This window comes from Arvicola amphibius, chromosome X (genome assembly GCF_903992535.2).
Source record: "Arvicola amphibius chromosome X, mArvAmp1.2, whole genome shotgun sequence".
Taxonomy (NCBI): Eukaryota; Metazoa; Chordata; class Mammalia; order Rodentia; family Cricetidae; genus Arvicola; species Arvicola amphibius.
The window spans coordinates 14,228,376-14,249,037 of NC_052065.1; the positions used below are offsets into that span (position 1 = coordinate 14,228,376).

Sequence of the window (20,662 nt, forward strand, 5' to 3'; positions counted from 1 at the left end):
TGAGAAATAAACACAACACCCCCCCCCAACACACACACACCCCAATTCTCTGTGTCATTCCTTAGCTTCTAATGAGCAACTCCTGAATGTCTCCAAAGGATTTCCTATTGGTTCTGGAGCAGTTTTTCTGTACCCACAAGGAACAGGAAATTCCTGGGAGTTTCTGTCATCCTGGGACATCCCGTAGATCATGCCTGGTGGGAGGAAAACTATGAAGTCAGAGGTCCCTTGGCTTAAAGAGGAACAAACTCTGGGATTTCTTTCTACTCCAGACCTCTCCCGTCAGAGGCAGACCGAGGCTGGGATAACACTAGACACTGTTCCCGGAATTGACTTCTTCCATTTCCCAGCCCTATATCTATCCTTACAAGTTTCTCTGGGGAACACATTCTTTGAAAATCACCCTCATGTCAGTCATTGTCCTCTCGTATTTCTGGGGAACTCTACCTAAGTCAATAAGCAATCACATAAGTAAGACAAACACAGAGCTCTTGCCTTCAGTTATCACGGGAAGAGTCAATGAAAGAAAGGCCTCAGTGAAAAAACAGAAGCCAGTCTTCAGCCTTAGGCCCCTCAGGTTGGGTAGAAAAACAGGGAATGGGTAAAGCATTGAGAGATCTTAAAGCTGGCCAGCCTATAGGGAAATTGTGGTGTAGTGCAATATCTCCAGCTACAGGGCTTCCAAGCTCAGTTTAAATATTACCAGGGAAAAAAGATAACAGCCCATCCTGCCTTCCTTCTCTCTGCCCACCTTCTTTCCTTCCTTCCGTAGAATTCATAGGCCACACAGCTCACTCAGTTAAAGGAAACAAGAATCTCTTCAGTCCATTTTATAACATTTTTACGAGCACTGAGAGAAGCATGATACGTTTGATCTTATTAACTTATTAACCACTCGAGTGCCTAGTTCTCAGCAGCCACAAATGAACTCTTGGTCTGTGTTCATTTACTTGTTTGCATATTTCATAGAAATAGAATCATACAGTATGTGATCTTTTCTGATGGGCTTCTTTCAGTCACCATCAATATCTCAAGGTGAATTCAGATTACATAATGTAACTACACTTGGCCTTTTATGGTCAAGTAACCTATCGAGTAGACAGATTTTGTCTATTCATCAGCTGATGAACGTTTGAGTTGTTCTGACTATTGTGAATATTTCTGCTATGACAATTCTTGTACAAGCTCTTATGTGGATATGCCTTTTCATTTCTCTTAGTTATCCACTTAGAATTGATAGTGCAGACACAAAGATTTCTTTCTTATCTATAGCCAAAATCTGCGTCTTCATAATTTCCACCCTCGGTTTTAGTCCAAACTTCTCTAGAAAAATGAACAAAGCCTTTCCTTTCTTACACATAACATCCCTTCAGATCTTTCACCATTGTCTTCATGTCCTTCTTCAACTTTTACAGATTAACTCTCTTCTGTCCTTTTTAATCATTGCAGTGCAGCGATGGTACTTACAGGGGTGAAAACAGAGAGCTTGAAAGTTGTTGCAGTATCTGTTATGATGTACAAAACAGCTTGCTTTTGTTCCAAAGCTAATGCTTTCCCATCAACAACAATGAACCAGTGGTGGATTATTTTTAATTTTCCAAAATCAGGGGGAAAATATCACTTTCTGGGTAAGAAGACTCTTTAGTCGATGCTAGCAGGGGTTTCCCTTTGGAAAATCGTAAGGACTGGTCAATTTCATACATACATTGCCACTTTTTAACCTGTTAGTATAAAAAAATTCTTTGTTTGTGAAAAAGAAAAATAACATGTCTTGAGATCTTTGAAGAATTCCTGTGCCCTGAAGACAGGCAGAAAACTTGATGACGTCGCAGGAAAATGAAGCCAATTATTCCGGAGACCCAGAGTTCTACTGAACTGGGTAAAATGTAATGTTCATTCTTTTTCAGTAGCTATCGGTGTTATCTGATTCTTCCTGTTTAGTCATATACCTAGGTATATTTTTGCATCTTTTAAAATATGATATTTAGGGCTTAGGATAGCTTCCGGTATTGTCTCATATTTCCTGTTTGACCTTGCGCAAATCTCTTGACCAAGGACAAGCCATTGTAAGCATCGTTTTCTGCATCTCCTGACTATTTCTGTGATTCTCGAATTCTGTTGTACATAGAGATCTTGTTTAAAATGTCAGTTCTGAGCTGGTGCTTAAAGCGATTCTGATCAGTGTGTTTTCAGGACTTTCTTCCCAATAATTTAAAAACCTACGTTCAAATGTGTGCTGATGCCCGTAGCTCTCAAGATCATTCTTTTGATTACTAATTAGCCATTTATGCTTGGACCCTTTCTTCTTGTATCATCTTCTGCTGATAAGGAATAAAATTTTTATATACTTATGTAATATTTTTTTCATCTGTACTGTGTGTGTATGCAGAGAAAGATGGCAACCAAAATGAAAATAAAGAAAAAAATTCTAGTGTAGATCCTGCTTAATTCCCTTTACCAGAACAATTTTTATATAAACTAGAATTTCTCAACCTCTGTGCTATGGACATTTGTGGCCAGACCACCTTTTGCTGTATGTGAAGCTGTCTCGTGTATTCACAATACGATAGTGAACAACATTCCTGGCCTCTGCACATTAGATGTCCGTAGCATTTCTCCCTGCTTTCAGGTTGCAGCAACCCTAGCTGCTTCTCCTTATTACCAAGGGTGCCCCGGGGCTGTCTACTAATTCGCTTCAGTTGAGATCCATGCTCATAAAATGTGGTCCCCAAGAAAAGAATTTAAGAAATCTTTGTTTCCTTTGTTTGGTTTTTGTTGTACTACAAGGCAAGAAGCTGCTAAACTGTTGGTGTTCTGACCTTGTGTGTTAAACATTCCTCAGGATTCTGGAATGCTCTGGCTCATGGTATTTGTTGGATTAATGGGCTCCAGATAGGTTAAGTGTCTTGGCAGGAGAGGGGCATTTTGTTTCATTCTCTTCGTTTTATTAGATGCCTGACAACAAAATTTTAATGTTGGCCTCATATGTTCTCCTTGTTAACATAAAAATGGATCTATCACAAGATAGATTTATTAGGGGAGTACCATTGCATGTGAAAATGTTTTGAAAACTATAGTCACCACAGTAACACAGGGTCACCCGTTGTATTACTGCTGTGCCTAGAAACTAAGGCATTTTTGAGGTTACAAAATTTGTTTATTTGGAGAAAAAAAAACCAAGTGCTATAAAAGGATGCCACAAATGGCCAACCAATCTACTGACATTCCAACAGCCTGCCATGTTGTATGGTTCCTGGTGTCATCTTAGCTACGATCTTTTGCAATGTGTATATTTATCCTTTGGTGATACAATATGTATACTTTACTAGCAGGGACAATGTTTTCAATAGGAGATATATTACTCTTACGTAGAAATTCTTAAAGAGTGACTTTCCTATGGCTACTAAAGATGTTGCAACCTCAGTACTCTTAGTATTATGGGTCAGATCATTCTTATGATGAGAGTTATCTTCTATTCGGCATTTCTTCCAAGTTGTAATAGGCCATGGTAGCTCTAGGCATTGCCAACTGTCCCCTTGTGAACAAAATCATCTTCAGCTGGGAATTGCTGACCAAAGAGATATGGAGAGAGATACTCGTAAATAAATGGATGAGTATAATTAATCATAAAATATGACGATTATGTTGAAACCTCCTTGATTACTGTGAAAATTGCTTTATGTTCAAATTTCTATTTACATTTCAACTGCACCATATAATAGGTGTGTACAACAGCTCTCCTCTTGAATAAAGTGAAAGTAATCATGTTTTCCTCACATCAATATAATGAAGATTCTATTTGTTGCTTCCACAGAACCCCTGATTTAGGTGCTCAATAGACAGTGAAATCAATATATTATTTGGAATAATCATTCTATTGTAGTGGTGTCACAGTCTCGGAAATTCTGCAGTTTGGCGCTTGAGCCACCATGAAGATAAAGAAAGTTTAGGATTATAGAAAGGAATATAATACCCTTGATTGTGGCTATAAATAAAAGGTCATTTTTCTTTTCATCAGCTTATATTAGTTGTATATAAGGGCAGGTTTCATTATGACTTTTTGAGGAAGTACTTAAAACGTTTTAATCATATTCACCCTTCTGTTCCCTCCTCCCATTCCCACTTCTTTTTTCTTTGTTTGTTTGTCTTTCTACTTCTACTTTCTTATCTGTTTTTTCTTGCTATTGGATATTCTTTTATTCTCTTCTTCCTCTTCCTCTTCTTCTTCCTCCTTCTCTTCTTCTTATTGGTAACCTAACCGTCTTAATTAGCGTTTTTTTAATTTGAGTGTGGGTGAAGTATTATTTAAAAGAGCATGATAACACAGTAGAGGGAAGCTGAGTGTAAGAGAAATAATCTTCTCCAGGGAAGAGCACACCAGCTGGTTATCCAATTCTAATTATTCAGGAATGTGCATATAAGTAATATTACCAAGACTGAGCTGGTTATATTTATGCATCTAGGAATAATAATGATAAGCAATTAAAGAGAGACAAGCCATGGTTTTGAGAATGTGCAAGGGGTGCTACACCATAGGTTTTGGAGGTAAGAAAGCAAAGGGGGCAATTGATATAATTATATTACAATTTAAAAACTAAAATTTTATAGGAGAAGAAAAATAAGTAAAAGAGCATGGAAAACTTATCAGTGACTATGCCCCTAAAGAAAATATCTCTCCCTCTTCCAGAAGCCATTAACTGCCTATAGATCCTCAAGGAGGGTTTGGCCCTCATGAGTCCCTCCCCTCTCCATGATAGGTGTTGGCAGACACAGTCTTGTGCACCTCATAGTCAGTTAATTGAAGTTGCTGTTAGTTCAAGAGTGAATTGGCCAAGTCATTTCTTGAGTCTCAAGCAGCAGTTTGGAAAGTCATAGCTGGAGGGATTGGGTCCTCTCCTTTTTTGATTAATGACCCTTGAATAGAACATTTATTTTAGAACCATCTCTTTGTGGGTTCTTTTAAAGGGCATTCTCCCGGGATCCTTGGCACTACTGAGTAGCAGTTCTTCGGTGAACACATCAGATAGCAAGTACAATAGAACCAATGGTACCTTAATGGAAACCTATCGTAATAGTTGCTTTACCGCAATCCTCCCTTGCTTGCATTCTCCCGTGCATTCTCAGGTCATCGTGTTTCTGTTCATAATTGATACATAACTCTGTGTGATATTCTTTATGCTGTTGATTGAGACCACAGACAGCACCATGAGGCTATACCAAAGCTATGTCCCTCTCTCTAATCTCTCCTGTGTGATTGCAGTTTCAGGCAATATCTTTGGGATTGTTAGGAATTCTTCAGGCACCAGTCTTGATCCCAGATCTGCTTTCAGGCTGGGAGTTATATCTTTAACTGAGTTGGAGAAAGGAACAAGGGCCCTTTGTCTTTCCTTGCATCCCTCCTAGGGATTTAGCAAGGGAAGTAAGGAGTTGTGACTATCGAGCAACCTGGTCATTCTGAAGAGGCACATATGTTTACAATTTGCTCTTTGAGATTGCCACCCCCCACAAGCAGGTTGAACTTCTCCCAGATCAAATGTCCTCCACCTAAAGCATACCAAGTCTCTCACTTGTTCCTGCTTGTGAGTGGGTTGAAATCAGCAATGACATTGTTGATGCCAGGGCTCCAGCAGAGCTGGAAGGCCCTCCTTTAATTACAGGAGACATGATATTGAAAAAGGGGAGGAGCAAGGAGCTACTTCCTAGCTCTTCTTCTTTATCCTGGGATTTGGTTCTTTAATTTAATTTTTGTAGCTCTGTGAGAAAGCCTAAAAGAGAGTCAAATCTAAACTATGCTCAGCCTTTATATAAACTATGTTCAGTCTATTTATATGGTAGAGTAAATAAAGCTTTTAATTAATACAATCCATTTGGGAAACTGTGGGGCACTATCCAGTAACATTAAACTCAGGCGTGCTTATAGCCCTACAGCTCTATTTCTAGTTCCTTACCCTGTAAAAAGGCATGCATGTGTGCACATGGGGATATGTATAGAGATACTCAAGGTATGTGATTTTTCACTAGTCCTATATTGGAATGACCATAAATGTTCATCAGCAGTAAAATAAATCTAAACCATGGTACCGCATGCAATGGAGTACCATACAGCAATGGAAATGACAAGCTACAGTGACATTCAACAATACAGATGAACTTTCAAATATAGTAGTGACCAAAAGAGGCTGGACGTAATAAAAGCATATTTATGCATGTGTCTATGTATACATAAAGTCAGGAAATGACTAACAATTTTGGGTGCTTAGCTTTCTAAAATATGGTTACTTTCCACCAAGTATGATTTTGCATCCTCTTGCACCAAGGAACATTTGGCATTACTTGGAGACAGGTTTTGTAATTGGAGGAGAATAAATACTACTGGCATCTAGAGGTAAAAATAAGTGATACTTCTAAACATGCTATAGGACACAGGGCTGCTCCTCAACAAAGAATTATGAGTCCACCAAAGTCAGTGACATGGGATTTGAGGAACTATGGTGAAAAAAAAAGGAAGACAGGAAATGAAATCAATCAAAAATAAGATACTATTGGGACTAGAGAGATGGCTCAATGGTTGAGAACACTTGTATTGCAGTACCCACATGGCAAATAGCAACTGCCCGTAACTCCAGTTCCAGAGTATCATACAACTTCTGGCCACCAAAAGCCCTGTACGCAAATATTGTACAGACATGCATGCAGCCAAAACACCTATACACGTAACATAAAAATAAACAAATCATAAAAAAATAATAGATGTCTTTTCCTTCAGGATGGGGCCGTGGCTATGAATAGAAGGGGATCAGGACCTGGAGTTAGGAGCACTCCATTCCTTAACGTGGCTGAAAGGTAGATGCAGAAATGTTCTGTAAAAATTAGTTCAGTTGCCCCTAAATTGCGATCTCTTTTCTGTTTCAAAACGATAAACTACTTTAAAGGGCTGGGCTATGAGGATAATAGGATGGAGGAGTGTCAACACTGCTCAAGCAGATCCCATAAGCCATTGCAATAATATTCATGGAGCTAAGCACTCTCCGGTGTGTTCTTGGTGCCTTCGAAACTCCACAGTTTAATTTGCTTTCACAAATGTAATTAAGGTTTTCCTGAGCAATGGTAAGCAATCACTCTTGAGTTTTCACTGAATATGGAAAATAGCAACTTAGTGTATAGACAGGTAGACTCCATTTTACGTCGATTGTTCTGGGAGACAAGATTCGGTGTTCATAGTGCCACCATGTCTGGGAGCAGGAATGCACCGGCGCTCTACTATTAACGTGGCACACACACGCTTTTCTCTTGGCGATGATGCTGTTAGAGTAACTCAGAGATTATTTTTGAGTCGCCTCTGGGGACAATTATAAATATAGAGAAGTTTATTTTTAAGTGGAACCAGGCCTAGGGATATAGCTTGGGGGGGGGGGAGTACTTGCACATCATGCATGAAGCCCTGGGTTGCATTCTAGTGCCACAATAACGGAAGAAAAGGGAATATTAGCCTCACAGCCCTTAACTAATGAGTGGGTAGAAGTTTGAGCCCATCAGAAAAGGTTCTTGTGTTTCTTGTTTCCTGCAGTATCCCCCATTATCCTAAATGATCGAATATGAACTTTGAAGCCTCATGCACCATAAGATGCAGTTGAGCTCACTCAAAGCGTATGGATTGATGCACTGAATGGGTTTGGAAAAGTGAACGATTTGGGAAGACACACCTGGAGATTCAAGAGTGGAACTGGAAATAAATGTACTTAAATAGAAATAATTGATGAATTTAAATTATTTCAAAGTGCACAGACCTCTTAGTACTATGTACAATCTTTAAGGTCCTGTTTGGCGACTTGCGCCTTCAAGTCATGGGCTGAGATTTGAATGAACAGATGATGTTTTTTTATGAGGTGTCTTTGCTGGAGGACAAAGCATTCATCTTCTTAAATCCTTGTCCTATACCACAAAATCCCTTCTACCATGGGGTGTCGGAGACATCACATTGATTTCATGGCAACTTAATAGCACTTTAGAAAGAAATATTCTAGAAGACAAAAGTCCTGTCTAAAATGTAAGGGCACAGATTGGGAAGCGTGAATTCTTCTATTGCTGCATTTTCAAGACTATAATGCAAGCAAATTCGGGGACAACCAAGTTTTAAAATGTGAATTGCTCAAAAGTAATGATCAAAAGACTCTGGTGAAGGGTTTTTGTCAAGGAGAAACTCAATGTTTCTTGTTTAGGTATATTGTTAATGTAGCATTCCTCAAAGAAACAGGTGCTTAATGGAAACTCCAAGCATTGACAAAAGAAAAATTCCTGAAGCCAGAGCTCATCTTGTTTGCTTGTTGGAAACAAGCCTCACTGTGTGGCCCCAAAGCTAAGCCATCTTATTCTGCTGGAGAGTTCATCTGGGTAGAAATCAGTGGAGCAAAAGTCCCTAAACTGGGCCTATCATGGTTAGTCCACCTCATAGCTCATTTTCATACACACATCCTCCCTAGGCTGTGGCAGTTGTGAGTCTTTGAAGGGGGGAAGATTACAAAGTGTGCAGTAGTTCTCGATTTTCTTTGAAGACTTCCTTCTAAAGGTTATTTTTCAGCAACCGATAAGAATGAAAGTAAAAGGAGAGAATTTTGGTGTGCTATTTTCCCAGTCCTGCCTGGACATGTTTGAGCGGGGAAGCCTCTAAAGTGAATGGGTTGAGCCTGTCCGATCTTTATAGCAAAGGCGTAGGGGATTTGAGCAATGCAAACTGCAGGGAGAACGAGAGGTACAGGCAAACAACTGAATGTCTTGCTCATAATATAGGCAACATTCTGGCTGCAGATTTCTGTTTGAGAAGAAGCTTGACTTTAAGCTTCTTTTGTATGCTTTATGGCAGTGTAAAATACGCACAGTACAGGGCGTAAGTGGCACCAGTCTGCTGAACTCTATGGTGCAAGGGCTGTTTACACAAAAATACGGTCCAGTAGCTGTCTTACAGGTCAAACCACAGGCCGTCTTTAGCACCGCAGAACACAAATTGCTCTCTGCTTCCTTCCTAGTCCCCATTCTCCACCTTGATCATTGCTATTCTGACGTTTGTTACCCGGGATCATATCTGACTATTTCTGAGCATTATTTTACTGTGCACATATCCCGAAGATGACTTTTTTCACCAGTTTATAAATGTTTGGAGTAGTCCCATTGTGTGCAACTATGCCTGAAAATATTATGAACATAATTGCATGTGGTGCGGTCATTTAAATGATTTCCATGTATGCATGAGTGGAAGGCAGCTATGCTCACCACTGTACCACCAGCGCTGCACCAAAGTGAATCGTTTGCATGAGAAGGCACGCATGCAGTCAGTTTCAATATAACTGTCCAGTTTTTCAAATAGTTGGACCACTGTGAAGTTATCTAGGATTCCTGCACCTTGGTGCTCACGATTTCCACTGTTTGTTATGAATATGCTGCCAATTGTTTTCAAATAATTATATGTCTGTTGGTGAACAAGCCTGTCCACATGAATTTGACAAAGGCCATGACCTACTTTACTCTCTTGGCCCCTAATACAGATCTGGCAGAGAGTGTTTCTATAGTTCAATAGACAGGACACTGAAGAACTAACATTAAGTCATCCCCAAGCCCATTCCCCTCATCACAGCTACCAATCTGGGGCCTGAGTTAGTGAATTTCACGGGTCTGGAGCCTCCACTCTATCCCCACTCTACCCCCACCTTCTGCCTTGTCTGCATTTCTCTCTGAGGAAACTTGGTGACTTTTTTAATGAGGTGTTTTAAAGGACAGGTTTCCATGGAGGGATTTTAGAGCAGAAACCAATTGTATGAGTTATTGTGCAGTTCCAGTGTGTGGAAAAAAAAAAAAACAAAAAAAAAAAAACAAAAAAAAAAACGAGTTGATTTGCCTGGCAGTGTTTGCCCGTAGTGTTCCTTTTTTTCTTTCGAAATTTTTGCAGATCTGTTTTCCCTGATGACACCTAAGAATCAAAACAGCAGATAGCTCCTTGCTCGGTGCTGCCCCTTACCCTGCAGTGCATGCTCAAATCCAGCCAGGGTGGAAATACACTCCTGTTCTAACAAATTCTCTACGACTATTTCTTTGGGATTCCCTACACTGTCTAGTGCAAACATCCTTAGCCTTTCTGGTCCAGCCTCCAAATCATCCTCGTAGCTTCAGCAGGTCCCAGAGGCAGTATTGCTTAGATACTTCTCACGTGCCTGAGATCTCTGAGGGTCCCAGCATTTTGAGACTCAGATCAAGGTTTTTCATAACCTTCAACTCCCTTGAGACCGATGGGAATTGCCTTCTAGCAACAGGCGCCCAGCTCTTTGAAAGTTAATCAAAATTTCTCTTGGAAACCTAAGCTCTTCTCTGCGCAGGTGTTGAAGCCCCAGCCTTGAATGTCAGGACTAGGGGGCCGGGGAGGAGTCGAGTACTAGGAGGCGGGACGTTGGCCAACCTGACACCTGTCTTGGGCGACCTCAGTGGCTGCAGCCTCCAACAGCTGGCAGCGGCCACTGCCTCAGCAGGGACTGGCCAGGAGCGGAAGGAATTAAATGCCCGCCCATCTCATCAGACTTGGCCGCTCCCTCCTCCTCCTCGCCCTCCCCCTGCTCGCTGCCTCCTCCTCCCGGTCCCCACAGGCTCTGCCTCGGGACTTCGTGCCAGCGACTCCCGGAGCCAAGCTCGGGCTCAGTGCGCTCAGAGCACAGCAGGGCTGACGCCCAGAGCTTACTCTGAGATGGCAGTGAAGTAAAGGGAACCTCTGAGAGACACTGTGACTTTAGGCTGAGCAGGAGAGCCTGCTGCTCCTCCAGGCGGGGACATGGGGGACCCGTCCTACAGCGAGAAGCCGCGACTGCACTACGCGGTAAGTGAGTGTCCCGGCAGGCACGGAGACAAAAGGGGGCGCCACATGGATAGCGAAGAAGGGGGACTGTGTGGAGGTGATGGGATCCTCTCTCTAGAGGTCTTTTGGCTGGGGAATTGGGTGTGCCAGGTATCTCACCCGGGAGGGCCACCTGCTCCAGAACTCAGCCACGCTCCTCGAAATCCATGCATGAAGCCGTCCGTGCACTCAGTGTCCCTTGACTTGAGCAGTGATCACTGAGTCCACTCCCTGGGGCTGGACCCCATCACTACCTTGCTGCTTTTGGTCAGATATAATAGAAAGACTAGAATTGAGGTAGATAGAAGTGAAGGCTATCCACTAATCTGGCTGTGTGGCCAGCGGAGTTGCTGGAGAAATGTCGCAGGGAGCTTTAAGTGCACCGAGTTTATTCCTTGGAAGGAGTTTGTACATTTTCCTAGGAGTGTGCAGAGACAGAAGGTTGCCAATTATCTGCTTAATCCAAGGGGTTACCAGGAAGTCCTCTTTTGGATCCTTCCTTACCTCATGGCGACCTCTCTTCTTTCTGTTGACTTCAATGTCCCACAGATATTTATTGGGGACTTATTTTGTGCTGTCACTGCAGGTACCCACCTAGCATATGCAATATATGGAAAGCTCATGGAACTTGTGTCCTTTGAAGGAGTCCACGTTTCACTTTAATGGCTAACCAAAGAAAATTCTAGATTAAGCATTTTTTGAGAGAGAGAGAAAGAAAGAAGAAAAGAAGAGGAAAAAGAAAGATCTTTGAGCAATGAGCACTACTTCTGAATACTGTCAGGAGGGGATAGGCAGCAGCTTTTAGACCTTTTATTTTCAACTTTGGAGATGTGTAGTTTTGAGATACGACGCCACTGTTGTTCTGTCGTCTGCTAATTTACTGGGCTTTCTCTGACGTGCTTTTCACTGTTGAGATTGAGCATTCTGACTGCCAATTTGAAAAAAAAAAAACCTGGAGAGAAACAGACAAGACAAAGAGCTGACAAGAAAAAAATCAATATTTATAGTAAGGCAAAGGCTGTCTGGAATTCGCATACTCCCAATCTGCTCCCTACATTAAAATTGTATTTTTTTTTTATTTCAAGGAAGGCTTTGATGCAGTCAGAAATGGTAGGCTCAGAGGTTCAGGAGCTGCCTGGGTTGGTTCTAGACCGGCCACTGAGGCAAATTGAGCACCTCTTATTACTTCTTTCCACTGGAAAGGTGAGGGTGTGAGCTAGGAAACTGTTAAGTTTCTTTCCTAGGCTGATTTTCAAAGAACAAGAAACAGCTCTTTCTCTGTTTAGCATAGCTGTTTGTCCAGAAAAGTCAAGTGAGCGTTGCGCAGTTACTGATGCTTGTTCGATTCTGCGGAGGCACTGGTGGCTCTGGGAGCGACCTTTTAAAGTAGTCTTAAGGGTAATCAGGTTTCTGCAATGGTTGCTATTCTGTCCTATTTGTGCTTTCTCATCATCTGCCTTCAACATATTGTCCAGAAGCTGTGTCCTGGTGCCTTTCGGTTTGTAATTACAGGTCGTTTTGAGCCCCTCCTTAGAGTGCTGGTGGCCGAGGAAAGGTGATAACTGGCTTCTTACTTAAAAACCTACGTGACCATTTAATGAATGGCTATTACTTCCATATACAAATATATAAATACAGCCCAAGTATTTCATATTGTCATTTTAATTTATCTCTCCTAAAATAATAAATTCATGGTCAAGCTCATGGTACTATATCCTCTTAGGCTCTAAATATTTGACGGTAAACAGCCCTTTCTACTAATTTGGGCCTTCATGCACATGTGCTTTGTATTAGGACTGGGAAAGGGAAGATTTTAGAGAGCGTTTCTGAAAGAAATCACCTGGGTGCTCTGAATATATATATCCTTTATAATGATGAGGCAATTGTGTTCAGCAGCATAGTAGGTGGAATTCAAAGTAAAACCTGTTGCTTTTCACAGTAGCAAGACCCTCCGGGGCTGAAGATTTAGTGATTTGAGTTTTTAATAATTCTGGACTTGTTTTGTCCTTCAGCACAAATATTCCACTTGCTTTGCTCTATGTGGTTTGACTGCACTATGCTCTTCCTGGGGAAGAATTCCCCTCTCCGAGTCTTTAGTACTTCTTCACTCCCCTGAAATAAAACCCAGGGATAAATAGTTAATATTCTTTCTTTGGAGCGTCGTATTTCCTGTCCAAAGCAAGACTACATATACTAAATAAGTGCTTGTCATTTATTGACTCAAAAAAAAAAAAAACCTTTTGTGGAGCGTCTATTGTGTGTTATGTATTTGAACAATTTCCCGGACACTTCTTTCACCTCTTAAGGTCCACTCTAAACATCACTGAGAAAATGCATAAGTGATGGGAGCATTGAAAATTTATGGTATCAGTTACTTTTTCAAAGTGTGGTACAATGATGCTTTTCTTTATCTTCACTGCAGAATGAATGTATCATAGCAGCTTATGTTCCTGTTCAAAATGTTCCCTCCGTGGTTTTCTCACATTCAGTTTCTGGCTCTTCCATCATGACAACTGGGTGTTGTCCTTGAGTACCTCTTGGTGACTTTATTAGATTTTGCGATGCTTTCCCTGGCTCTGAATTGAAGAAGAGAGTGAATCTTGGCTCCAAATTGAAGAATAGAGTGAATCTATAATGCGACCTGTCTTCTAACAGAGATGGGAGAAGATGACCTGTGTTTTACAATAGCTAGGAAGAATGGAGTTAGCCATTTACATATTTGAGAGGAGTTTAGGAAATCAAACCTTCCAGACTTAGTTTGTATGAGATGTATAGGGAATAGAGTATAAATAACAGGGATGCCAAGGATGTAATGAGTGAGCCAATGGTTTTTGGCCACACTTCTGGAGAACCTACAGGCTCTTAAGCATCAGCAGACTTCATTCAAATTTCAAACTGATTGGAAAAAATTGGGTCAGTTTTAGCCTCAGATTCAACTGGTAGACTTGTGGATTGTGCAGAGTTTTCCGTCCTCTGGTTTAAATAAATCAAATGGAAGAGCAGGAGAGTGGAAGGTGGTGCAGAAATAGTTCAGTGACAGAACCAAGGACATTACCCAGGTGTCCTGTCTTGGCGGAATGCTTCTGGGTTATTTATACGCTTGAAACAGTTAAACCCAATTATTTCTCTTCCCATATGCCCTGTTGTGGTAAACATCTAGCAGCAAAATATGAGGCTTTTAGTGGTTTAATATGGCGTCTAGTGATTTAATATGTTTATCCATATTGTCAAATCACATGGTCAAATACCTCCTTAATTTGCATAGTATAGTCCGAAGTCTACATTTTAAATTTCTAAGAAGTTCAATGCCATAACCTCTTGTCTTTCCCAAAAAGGCATTAGAAAAAAAAAGACTTAGATTTGAAAATTGACCCTGTGACTTCAGGGAGTTCTTTCCAAGTTTTTGCTTTTGAGTCATTGACCTTTGCTCTTCTTGACCTGGACAAAGAAAGGCAAATGGAATACTCAGTATAGCCCACATGAAAAGCCACTTGACAGAGAGCATTCATTGCTGTTTGATTGGTAGATAGAAAACTCTGTGGAGTGCTGGATGCATCTTGTCCCTGCCATCATACCAGTGCCTAGCAAAGGGCTGGGAGCCTAGTAGGTGCTTGTTGAGCATGTCGTGATGGCTAGGCTGCATGAATCCTGTAGAAATGAGACCTAATTTTGATCTGTTCGCTCTCTTCCATTTCTCTCAGCAGACTTCTTAACAGCTCCGTTGCTGACCTCACTTCCTGTTTGGTGTGCTTGCCCTGACATCTGTACTTTTGACCAAAACATTGTAATCAGAAATTGACTCCACCCAGTTCCACTTAACAGTGTTCTAAGAAGCTGACCCAAAAGATTAAGCCCTCTACCTTGGTAGTAAGTCTTCTCTTAACACAGGATCCCAGAGGTCTTAGTACAAAACGTTTCGTGTGGTCCCTCCAGAAGCATTCATTTTCCACAGACTTTGAAGTCATTAGACTTGTTTTACTATTTAGTAATGTTGAATACAGTGTGCTCTTTGGTAATTCTGAAGATGTCAAAAGCTGGGCTCTGCTGTAGGGCTGTATAGATAGAAATCATTTGCCATCCATAAGTGTTGCCAGTGGGGACAGCTAAGAAATGGAGCAGAAATTACTGTTTGCTTTGCATTTATCTCCTTTGTTAAAAATAAAACAACAGCAAAAGCTTCAACTTGTGAATAAATGAGAGGTCACTGAATTCCCTTGATGAACACCTCTACTCATTATAAATACCTTTCCTAACCTCCCATCTTCCCAACATGGTATTTTTTTTCTGTTACATTCTTACTTGGATGAAGCCTCTTTGGTCTGGAAGCCCTATTGTTTGAAGAAGGTATGCCTCCCAACTTCCAAACTATTCAGTAAACATCACTGTTACTGGATAATCAGATTCCCACTGGGTACTGTATAGTAAAGATATCAGCCAATCATTGAGACAGATATTTCATGTTGCTTATTTTTATTTTGCATTTTTCTGGGGATGAATTTCTTCCCCCATCTTGTGATAACCCTTCACTGGATGGATTTGATTTTCATCTTCGTTGCGAGAGTATTGTCCAGTCATAAGAATTCTTTGCTGTATTCTTGGTTCCTCATTTCTCCCTTGATAGTTTCTAGACTCTACCATCTCAGAGAACAGGTGGGGGACCATGTATTGAGAAGAACCCTTTAATAATAAAAAGATACAGTGAAATTTAGTGCTTTAAGATCTTTGGTTTGTTTCCATTGCAAGTAGAATAATATTTGTTCTTTCCTTAACCCTCTAAGCCCTCTAAGCCCTCTTACATGATCTCTGCTTCTTGCTTCTTATCACCTTTCTCTAGTCTGGTCACAGTATTTTATGATTTATAAAACTGACCACTTCCTCCTTGAGGAGCCTTTGTATCTGTCCTTTAAGCCAAGAACAATCTTTGTAGGGCACACTCTTCTGCAGCCTTCACATTATAGGCAGGGAAAGAGTCGCCTTCCTTGAAGGCTTTCTTCAAAGTGTTTCTGACCCCTCTCAGTCACTATCGATCAATACCTCATGAGCCTCTGCTTTAATTGGGTTTCTTATCATATTTTATATTCAGTGCTCATTTCTCTAAACTGAAGTGGAAGCTTGTTCAGAACAAGCCTTCATCAATATATTTCCATCTTATCTCCACTGCCTAGAGTAGGCCGTGGAACAAATTAGCTTCTGGTTTTTACATAGACTAATAGGAGTTTTCAAAGTTTACTTGTCATTCATTATTTATTGGGTTACAGATAGAGTGGGCACTGTTAAGATGTTGCCTTCATCTTTTTACACAATTCCTACTAAATGAGCATCCAAGGACCAGACTGGAAATCAATAATCTGAAAAACCTTTGTGGGTCATTCTGATATCAGTCACATTTAGGAACAGTAGATACTGACTTACTTAGCTCACAACTTATTACTGAAACAGGAAAAGCTTGAATCTATTAAAATCTGGGAATCAACAGCAAAGCAGCACTTGATAGCACAACGTTATACTTTATGCGATGCCGAAGTGGTAGAGTACGAAGTTTCAGAGAGCTCCCTGGTTTTAGAGGTTAGTGTTCATTTAAATGAAACTTTCTCAGGATATTGGAGACACAGAAATGCTCTTTGGTCTACATATTGTGGGCTGCCAATATGTCCCCCAATTTTTGTTTTTAATTTAAGTCAGTAGTTCTCTACAAGGTGCCATTTGACAAGGTCTCAAGGCAGTTTTTTTTTTAAAGTCACTAATGGAAGGAGCTGTGCCTGTCATCTATTTTGTAGATACTGGAGGTGCAGGTATGCATCCTACAATATATAACAATACGCAGTGAGGAACTGTCCACTTCCAAATGTCAATTGTGCTGAGGACCCAAAGCCCCAACTGAGATGTTTTTTATATAGAAATCAAAATCTTTAATGTTTGGAGAACCATTTTGTATGACATACCTCAAAACAATTCATGTATATTTCTCAGCTTTTTAGAAGATGGTTTTGACAAGTGAAAAATGCACTGTGATGGATGTGAGTCCCAGCTATACAAGATATTGCATGGTCATGAAGTACTGATACTGCGAAGGGTATTGTTATTATAGAAGTCTTGACACTTTGGGACTTTTGCTTCTTGTTTTCTCAGTACCGATGTTCTTCCAAATCCTGGGATTAAGAACTGTTTCCTTCTCTATGCATTAACGTCTATTAGCCACACCTGGTGTGCTACCTTTCTCTTTTAGGACTCAGCAGGCATGGTGGTTTCTCAAACTGGTAAGTCTGTGTCTAAATGTCTAAAACCTTAAGGTATAGTTCTGAAAAGAGGATGTGAATCATTCTCAGAAAACCTTCATGGGTGGACAACAGACCTTCAACAGCCTGAGAGCAAGAAGTGTGGGCGTGTTCTTTTGTTCCATTGCCTAGGGATGTGACATAGAGTTTTTGCACTGAAAGGAAAAAATGAGAGAGGAGGGAGGCTGTGGCTCTACACTCTTCGTCCTCAATCCCACATGGACAAGCACAGGATAGCCTGTAGTTGGTGAGTTCTCTTTTCTGCCGTTGGGATGATTGTAGGGATCTTTTCTAAACCTCTGCCCATTTCACTTAATGATAGTTAACGTGATCTGTTTTAGAATGTAGGCTCACAAATGATGGACAAGGGGCAAATAGAGTTACTAGCCACTTGCTAGATTTTGGACAGTAGTCACCAGTTCTCCCAAACACATGTGTTCTCCTTTAAACAGAGGATAAAAGGAACAAAGGTTGACGGGGAAAAAAGGGCTGTCGTCACCACTGACATAGTACTAGTTCCTTTATGTAGAGGCAGGTTACTTTGCTGTGACTACAGTATGCTAGCCTGGCACTCCATCCACTGAGTTACATCCGTAGCATTTGATATGAACAAGGGCTATGATGCGGCACCAGCAATTTGATCATAAGTTTAAATATGATCATTGTTCACTTAAATAGGGTTTTACTTCTGCTTTCCTTAAAACATGTTGTGACCCTTTGAAGTGAAAATCCATTAGGTTTTCCTTTCCATCTTGGCTGATATATTCTTAGCACTTTCTAATTAAAAAATTATAATAAAATGTGAGCATTTGGGGGTGTCAACTAAACTAGACTTCTGAAAAGAATTTTTTTAGAAGAATTTAGAGGAAAGTTGCTATGGGAACACCAACTTTTGAAGATTAACTTTAACAATATGTTTTTAGATGGTCCCTTTATACAGCTGACTGAAGTATCTGGTAAAGAAATTGCCTGAGTCAGTACAAGTTTAAAAAAAAAAACTGAAGGCACCTTTTGGCATGGAGAGTGGCCCGTTCTGTGTTTCGTGAGCAACCTTATGTTGGGTGGGTGCTGTTTCATACAGGCACAAGCCCTGGACAATATTGTAGATCTCTATTACAGCGGTCCCATTTTAGTTACACGCACAGAATAGTAGGACTGTACTAAAGGGATGTCAACTTGGGTTTCCAGCATAATTTGAAATGGTAGCTCTCCGTGTTATTTCTGTATATATGCATATGACTTTCCTGCTCTACCAGACGCTGTGATGCTGGTCTTGATGGCCTAAACACAATTTAAAAATGATTATTTGAACAAAAATCATTTGACTTTTGTCTCAAAACATAGGCCGTTCTCTTGCTTTAAGCTATTGAATCATAGAGGAAATCATTGTGTTAAGATCTAAACAGAAAAGGCACTCAAAATGCTTAACTTGAGGAGAGAGCTATTTCTGACATGTTGACAGCTGTAAGCAATGCAATGAAGGGTGGCAAGGGACTCAGTGATTAGCTTTGCGGAACTCTGATCATGGAAGGAGCAATGATATGACAACCCAGTGACTCTCAGCATGACTGGAAGGGATACTAGAATTGTGTCCAGAGGGCAAACTCTGGAGATGAAAAAGTAGACTGCAGCAATCCATCCCTTGGCATCTTGGTTTTTGATTTTCCCATCTCCTTGAACCAAGCTCAGACATTCTAGTGAGATATGTGCGGTAAGGCAGAGCCCAGAACATAGAAGGGCAGATGCTTTGTTTCCTTTCACTGTGTGTGTGTGGAGGGGAGGATGCTGACAGAGAGTACCAACCTGAGTTGAAGACATTGGTGAACAGAGAGTCCAACCTGAGTGCGTGCAGTCTTGGGACTCATTTACTAATGAAAGAGCCCATATTCCTTTAGAGGGCTCCCAAATTGCTTAAAGTATTTAATTAGCATATTTAAACTATTCATGTATTGTTCAAATTCCACCTGTTGCACAATTAATAAAAATTCAGAGACAGATATTGGGGTTTAATCTGAAGGTCAGAAAAGCAAAACACCCGGCCACTGGCTCTTACCTCTACCTCAGTCCAAAATGGCGATTCTGCCTCCAGGAATACTCAGAATGACTTGAGAGCTGTCTCCTCTCATCTTATATTCCTCTCTATGGCTGTGATTAAAGGTGTGCACCACTACCACCCAGTTTCTATGACAAACTAGTGTGCCTACTGGGATTAAAGGTGTGTGTCACCTCTGCCTGGTCTGTGTGGCTGACCAGTGGGACTGTTTTACTCTCTGATCTTCAGACAAACTTTATTTATTAAAAGACAAAAGAAATATCACTACATTTCCCCTTTTTTGTCTAAAAGGGAAAGGAAGGCTATAACTAATATAAGAAAACTATATACAGTAAGTACAATAACTTACAATAAATACATCAAAAATGTCTAGTTCATTTGCATTTGACAATGGCAGAGAAAATATTTCATATCTTTCCTATTTTGATGAGTCTGAAGTCTTATACCTAATTTACTTTCTATCGTAACTTGCTTTCTGGTAACTTGCATAACTTGCATAAGGTAAATAAGGAAAACTATAACTATCTAGTCTTCAACTCCCTCACAGAACCAAGAAGGAAATAATATTAACTGAGTAAGCAGGAAGTGAGAGCAAATGACTTCCAAAAAATGTGAGAAATGACAGAAACAGCTGGCTGGCTGGACAGTCACCCAAAGTTCCTTTGCAACGTTGGGGCCTCTATCTTCGGCCTACAGGCCTAGCATATCCAACAGACTTTTCTGTAAAGCAAGATATTCTGAAGGGCTGTAAAGAGCCTGTTGCTGGATGTTTTGCTTTTCTGACCTTCAGATTGAACCCTAATATCTGTTTCTGAGTTTTTATTAACCATTCTACATCCATCAATGTGTACTCTACATCCCAATAAGGATAGTCATATATTCATTAAAGGATATAATCTTCACTTACATTATGACATATGTATATGTGAACATATAATTATATACATAGCCGGGTGGTGGTGGCACATGCCTTTAATCCCAGTACTTGAGAGGCAGAGGCAGATGGATCTTTGTGAGTTCAAGGCCAGCCTGGTCTACAAGAGCTAGTTCCAGGACAGCTATGGATGTTACACAGAGAAACCCTGTCTCAAAAAAATAATAATAATTACATATGTAACTTAGAAGAACACTATTGAGTGCTCTGATTAAAATTTATTACTATAAATGAAAATTGCGACGGATAATTTTCCCTCTAAGCTCATGATTAGTGTAATGTATTTTGTTTTCTAAACAGTGAAAAACAAAGAATTCATTTAGCTTTTCCCTGATTGATATGTGTGGTTTCAGCTTTTAGCATAAAAGTATTGTTATTTATTTCTTCTGGTTAAGGACTGGTTGCAACCTACGACTGCAATGGAACCTCCTTGTAACCCAGTTAATTTGGCAAAGAGAAAATGACCATTTTGGAGATCTTTCATCCCATTCTGTGAGCTGGTTCTTTACTGGTGGTTATTTCCTTTA

General features: G+C 40.5%; 1 protein-coding gene across 2 annotated transcripts in view; it reads left to right on the top strand.

The window, feature by feature from the left end:
- Arhgap6 (Rho GTPase activating protein 6) overlaps positions 1-20,662 on the top strand; it is a 511,034-nt gene that overhangs the window by 241,811 nt on the left and 248,561 nt on the right. Inside the window, exon 1 of one of the 2 annotated variants that reach the window (XM_038316287.1) lies at positions 10,633-10,855. The exons of the other annotated variant lie outside the window; for it this stretch is intronic. Within the exon in view, the coding sequence (XP_038172215.1) occupies positions 10,811-10,855 (45 nt within the window). The 5' untranslated portion in view covers positions 10,633-10,810. Of the gene's footprint in view, positions 1-10,632; positions 10,856-20,662 lie in introns of those variants that run through there. 2 annotated transcript variants of the gene reach the window in all.